At 57.3% G+C, this 6,167-nt stretch overlaps 2 protein-coding genes across 2 annotated transcripts; both read left to right on the forward strand.

The window, feature by feature from the left end:
* Nucleotides 1-3,364: 3,364 nt before the first annotated feature.
* Nucleotides 3,365-4,255, forward strand: LDBPK_340900 (serine/threonine-protein phosphatase PP1, putative; the record flags this gene model as incomplete). Its single annotated transcript, XM_003864205.1, has 1 exon — nt 3,365-4,255. One exon carries the CDS (start codon nt 3,365-3,367, stop codon nt 4,253-4,255), a length of 891 nt encoding a protein of 296 aa, XP_003864253.1.
* Nucleotides 4,256-5,881: 1,626 nt separating this feature from the next.
* LDBPK_340910 (60S ribosomal protein L13a, putative) lies at nt 5,882-6,166 on the forward strand (the record flags this gene model as incomplete). Its single annotated transcript, XM_003864206.1, has 1 exon — nt 5,882-6,166. A coding segment is annotated over one exon (285 nt), but the record flags the coding sequence as incomplete, so codon positions are not given.
* Between the last annotated feature and the right edge of the window lies 1 nt (nt 6,167).

Here is a 6,167-nt window from a genome sequence, read left to right on the forward strand (position 1 = left end):
AGGCGAAGGACGCGGAGAAGAAGAAGGCGAAGAAGGATGTGATTGCGAAGTCGTCGATCCTGTTCGATATCAAGGCGTGGGACGACACGATCGACCTGGAGGCGCTCGCGCAGAAGCTGCACGCGATCCAGCGCGACGGCCTGATCTGGGGTGACCACAAGCTGGTGCCCGTTGCGTTTGGCGTGAAGAAGCTGCAGCAGCTGATCGTCATTGAGGACGACAAGGTGTCCGGCGACGACCTGGAGGAGATGATCATGGGCTTCGAGGAGGAGGTGCAGTCGATGGATATCGTCGCCTGGAACAAGATCTGAGGTAATTCGGAAAAGGCGCGACGGATAGGCTGTGACGGACAGAGCGCGAGTGGTACTGCGCGTTCGTGAGCGAGGCCTCGTCTCGGGAGTGGGCGGAGGGTAGTCGCTGTTTCTTGTGCGATGACAGCGATTAGTCGGAGAGTTTTTTTCGCGGCGCACAGGGTGGTAGCGGGACACTTGCCGCATGGTTACCAATCTGCAAGAAGGGCGAGCTTGTTTTCGTCTGTCCTCGTTTGGAGGCCGCCGTGCAAGGCAGCGATTCCTCGTCGTTGAACCCTCCCCCACCCCACCCCCAAGGCAATCGCATGACGCACTGATAATCTTTGCCGAATCATGGTGTGTGATTGGTTGGGCAAGGGGGCGCGTGTTTCACTCGTGCTTGCCGTGCATGTTGTCGACCGTCTCTTCGAGCCGCGCTCGCCCCGCAGCAGTCTTCCTTTTGTTTGCTGTTGTCATTTTTGGTGCTCGCAACGCACTGTTTTCTTGTTTTCCTGCCGGCTTGTTTTCCACGTCCTATAAGGTAAGCAGAAGACAGGAAAACGGAAACGCACGTAAACAGCGTAGACGTACACGTGTCGTTGGAATGTGGGCGCGCCGATGTGTGTGTGTGTGTGTGCGGGTCTGTGTGGTGTATTGGTCTCTCTAGTGGCGAGAGGGAGGGTTAGGGACGTACAGAGTGCATGTCTACCGTTTGCGGGCAGCTGTCGATGGTGTTACGCTATAAGCTGTGACAGCCTCTGCACCGTCATCTGGTGCGCATGTCTTCGGCGTCTCGCTGCCTGCTTCTTCTTGAGCCCTTTCTCTAGCCGCCACGCTTCGACTTACACATAAGCAACACGGGGCACGCCCACGATCCACAACGGGTGCTCTGTGAACACCAAGGTATGAACTCTATCCGATAAAAAAGAAAAACATCGCAGCCACAACAACAGCAGCGCGGCAAACATACCAAACGAGCATCATGGTTGTTTTCTGAGAGAAGAAAAAAAACATAAAAAGGCATCAGAGATGAGCCAGCCTTGAAGCGAAGGAAAGAGACTAATCTCTCACTCTCTGTGTGCGTGTGAGGGGAGAGGAGGAGCTTGAGAGAGAGAGGCGGAACGCAGTCGCCAGTGAGGTGGAAAAGAGGGATAATTGTGCGAGTATTCGCCCGTGTGCTCATGGCCAGTTGAGGCTTGGCGTCAGGCTGCGGCGTATGTGGGTTTGACCATAGTGCGCCACCGTCTTGTCGGTTCTGTCCGTCTCTCTCATGCAGGCATTCACACGAGCGGCGCAAATTTGGGGTGCTCTTTCATGTTGACACTCTTCTTTTGGTTTGTGAAACCTTTCCTGAATCGAGCGTGCACCCACTCCCACTCCATTCGCTCACGTGCTCAAACTCCTCTCGCAATCTTTGCCTGGATGGCTCTCAGCAAGTCCCCCCCCCTCCCCCGCCTCTGCCTCTCCTTTTTTTTCTGTTATTTGGTTCGTATCTCCTGTGCGTGGCGCTGCAGGCGCGCCTCTCTAGCCGACAAGTCTTCAAGGTGCACAGTGGCAAGGCGCGTTGCCGGACGTGCGCGCACCTTTGCAGTCACTAGTGTAGGTATGCGATCTTCACGTTAGCATCACTCCCTACCGACAAACACAATACAGGCGAGGCGCCAGGCCGGACAGCTGATCTTGAGCTTCGCTCGCGCAAAGAGAGGTGCCGAGAGCAGGGGAGGTGCGAGTCGCCTCCCATCCGTAGGATAGGCAAACAGTCATCACCTACTGAAGGCGAATGATCGATGTGCAGTGTGGGTGCGAGTAAAGGCGGACGGCGTTGATAGGGGGAGGGGAAGGGCAGGGTAGCGGATCGGTGCTGAAGTGCCGGTGCTACTGTGTGTCTCTGAGTGCAAGCAATGGCGCAATGAACTCGAGATATAGGACACTATCACAGCATGGAGCATTTTCTCCCCCAGTCTCTCCAATTTCGTGCTTCGGCTCGTTCGAGTGTCTAGGATACCCACCATGTGAATCGCCGCGGAAGGAAATTGAAAGAGGCGTCGTACGTAGAGCACTGGCGTGCGCTCGTGCGAGGCGTTGCCACATGTCTCCGCAGCGTCCCCCTGCTGCTCTCCCCTCAGCGCTTCCGCATGCCCCGCTTCTCAGCTATGCAGGCCACTGCGTGTGTATGCCTTCACTCACTCTGTCTCTGTGATGACTCGTACAAAAAGCGCCCCCCTCTCTACTCTGACTCACTGCTCATTGAATCGCGCGCACCCCTGCTCCGCGCGCAACCTCACACATGCATCATCATGTGCGCTTCTCCGCGGGGGAGTGCCACCTTTACACAAATCTGGCACCGTCTTCCTCATACGCACAAGCACGCGCCGGCACACGCATACGCGGTAGAGAGGACGGAATAGAGACACCAGCACCTCGACAAAGACGAGAAGACACGCACGGAGAACAAGCGCTCGTGTGCTTGTGGTGTATGCGTGCGTGTGCCCGCTTGCGTCGCAAGGGTCCTTGCATTCGGCGTGCTTTTCTCTCGGGGCCGCTCACGCCCCTCCGCCCTGCGTACTGTCCTTCCACCTACCTCCCCGTCTCTCCCACGTACGCGGTGTCTGCTTGTGGTGTGTGCATGCGTGTGCGCGACCCGCTTTTTTGCTCTTCCTCTTCTCCTTTGTGGGTCTGCATACACTCTCATGCGCCACGGTACGGCACCGCAGGTGGGCGGACGAAAGCGAAGCCGCTCTCGCTCGTCAGAGAAGTCGCCCGTGTCGGCGCTGCACGATGAGGAAGCGGAGGACGTCGTCGCATCGCCCGTGCATGCGAAGGAGAAGCACCATCCGCAGCTAAGTGCCAATGCGACCAGCCCTGTTATCTCTAGCCCTCACGGGAGTAGCCACGGTAGCTGCAACTCAAGCGTCTCCTCGACATCCTCCTCGTCTTCTGCCACCAAGCACTCGGGTGACAAGAGTCCACATAATGCACGCAAAATGCCGGCTGCTGCTGCTGCGGAGGCGGCAACAGCATCGACCGCGGTAGCCGCGGCGGCGGCAGCGACGTCGACATCCCCCACGGCGTACATGACCCCCGAGGACGCCTCCATCTACACACTAGTCACCAGCATCTTGGCAGAGTGGCGCAGTGGCGTCACTCTACTGAAGGAGGATATCATTCGCTTAATCCTGCGTCGTGTGCGCCCCATCCTCATGAGCCAGCCGATGCTCGTCCGCACCGAGGCGCCGATCAACGTGTGCGGTGACATACACGGCCAAATCACAGACCTCGTCGAAATCTTCAAGGCGGGCGGACTGCCTCCCCACTCGCGCTACCTCTTCCTCGGTGACTACGTGGACCGCGGCAAGTATGGGACGGAGGTGATCACGGTGCTGCTGGGGCTGAAGGTGTTGTACCCGAAGCGCATATATGTTCTGCGCGGAAACCACGAGACGGACAGTATTTGCCGCATCTACGGCTTCTTTGACGAGGTGAAGCGCCGTTTCAACGTGCGCCTGTTCAAGGAGTTCACGGATGTGTTCAACTGCCTTCCCGTGGCGGCGTTGATAGAGGAGATCGCGCTGTGCATGCACGGCGGTCTCAGCCCCGAACTGCGCCACCTGCGTCAAATTGAACAGATCTACCGGCCGTTGCTGGTGCCCGATGAGGGACTTGCCTGCGACCTTCTCTGGTCCGATCCGGAGGAGGGGTCGTCTGGGTGGCAACCAAGCGAGCGCGGTGTCAGCTTTACGTTTGGCGAGGATGTAGTGAAGCGCATGTGCGACAGCCTCGGCATCGACATCGTTCTCCGAGCCCATCAGGTGGTGGATGAGGGTTACTCTTTCTTTGCCGGCAGGCGCCTCGTCACCATCTTTAGCGCGTCCAACTACTGCGGCGAGTTCACCAACAGCGGTGCCATGATGCTGATGGACGAAAACTGCATGTGCAGCTTCCAAATCTTTAAGCCTGAGTACTAAGAACAGGAAGGTGTGTACGGGCGCGCGCACTTTCAACAATGCAGGTCACTGCAGCAGCAGCATCAGCAGCACCAGCAGCAGTGGCAGCTGCGGCGGAAACAGACCGCGGTGGATGGGTGCTGGTTTGCTTCTCGGGGTCTGCGAGTGCATGTCTGTGGGTGTTTTGTTCTCCAGTGACGACTTACTCCTCTTAAAACGCCACGCAGCCGCGCGTACGAGTTCAAATATTCACAGGCGCACACTGACATATACACACGTACACATGCGCAATGCACATGCACACACCGACGTGCGTCTTGTTGCGCCTGTTCTGTTAAGCTGTCCTCTATTTCTACTTTTTTTTCCCTCTTGACGTTGTGTCTAATTCAGAAGCGACTGCGCCCCGTTGTGTGCCCTCCTCCCTCCCCCCACACACATTACTGGTGTCTCTCTCGCTGCGGCTTGAAAGTGCCTTCAGCGCCCTCTTCTCCTCTCTTCCTCTCTTCTTTGCCCACGTTGTCTGTGCACTTGAGCCGGTGAGTCGATGCGCCTTGTTCGCGCAAGATGATGGTACCTTGCAGAGATTCCATCTCTTCCCTTCTTGCTCGTTGTTTGCCTCGCTGTTATGGTGTACCTGTGCCGTTGATTTTGGTGCGCAGGGCAGCTGATGAGATACGGCGCATCTGACGCCCCTCACCTTCCTCTTCTCTGTTTAGTGTAAGATATGTTGGCCGTTGCAGCCTGTGCGACGGTCGTGGGGGCGGTTCACAGGAACTAGCGGGGGCGGAGGGTAACATAGAAAACGAATCGAAGTACAAGAATTGCGACTGTGCTGTGCGGCGTGCAGCCGCTGTCTGCGCGCGTACGCCTGTTAACGTGTGTGTGTGTGTAGGTGCTCGGTACGTTTGGCATCGATTCGCTTGTAAGAACAAGAAGAAAGCGCTCAGGAACGGCATTCCATCACGTCCAAAAAGGGAACGACGAAGCAGGGCATGCGAAAAGCGCGAAGCGTGGGGCCTAAAACTCGGTTTCCCATCACAACTTTACCCTCTTCTTCACGCTGTGTCGGTGGACGCGGAGCTCATGTGTCTGGGTGAAAGTGCATGCGTGGTGGTTGCGCTGGTGGGAAGGAAGGCAAGGACTCCTCACCGACTGTTGCTGGCGATGTTGTGTTTTCTGGCGTCGTGCACATTTCTGTTCATCGGCTTGTCGCCGCTCGATGTGTCGGCATGTGCTTGCAGGCTCGTTGCATGTTTCCATGCGGACCATCCGCGCACCCTGCAAACACAGAAGAAAACCACCGTTGACTGCCGACTTCTCTGCTGATGCTTCCACCCGCATGAGAAGGAGGAAACGAAAAAGGAAAGCCGCGATGCCGCGCGCTCTTTGCTCTACGGTATCTTCACCTTGAACCGATTTCCTCTTTCCCGTCTCTACGTTTATTGATGCTTGCGCTGGGCACATTGCACACACGCACACACTCGTCCTGCCTGTCCCCGCATACGCGTACCCCCTCTCTCGGTGCCCGTGCGCTCGCGTGCGTGCCGCCTTCCCACCTCCATCTTTTTTCGTCTCTCCCTTTCACCTCATCACGCGCACGCTCCTTCCTTTGCATGCTTCAATTGGTGTAGAGTCGATTTCACACAGATGGCCTTCCCAAGCCGCAAGGATGCGTCCCGCGCGCAGCGCAAGAGCGCCAAAAAGCACCGCCCCGAGATCATTGTGATCGACCTGAAGGATCACGTACTTGGTCGCGCGGCGGCTGTGGTTGCCAAGCAGCTGCTCCTGGGTAAGAAGATCACCGTGGTGCGCTGCGAGCAGCTCAACATTGCCGGTACGGAGATCCGCAACAAGATCAAGTACCTGCAGTACCTGCGCAAGCGGAAGCTGACGAACCCTACAAAGGGCCCCTTCCACCACCGTGCCCCGTCCG

This window comes from Leishmania donovani, chromosome 34 (assembly GCF_000227135.1).
Source record: "Leishmania donovani BPK282A1 complete genome, chromosome 34".
NCBI lineage: Eukaryota > Euglenozoa > Kinetoplastea > Trypanosomatida > Trypanosomatidae > Leishmania > Leishmania donovani.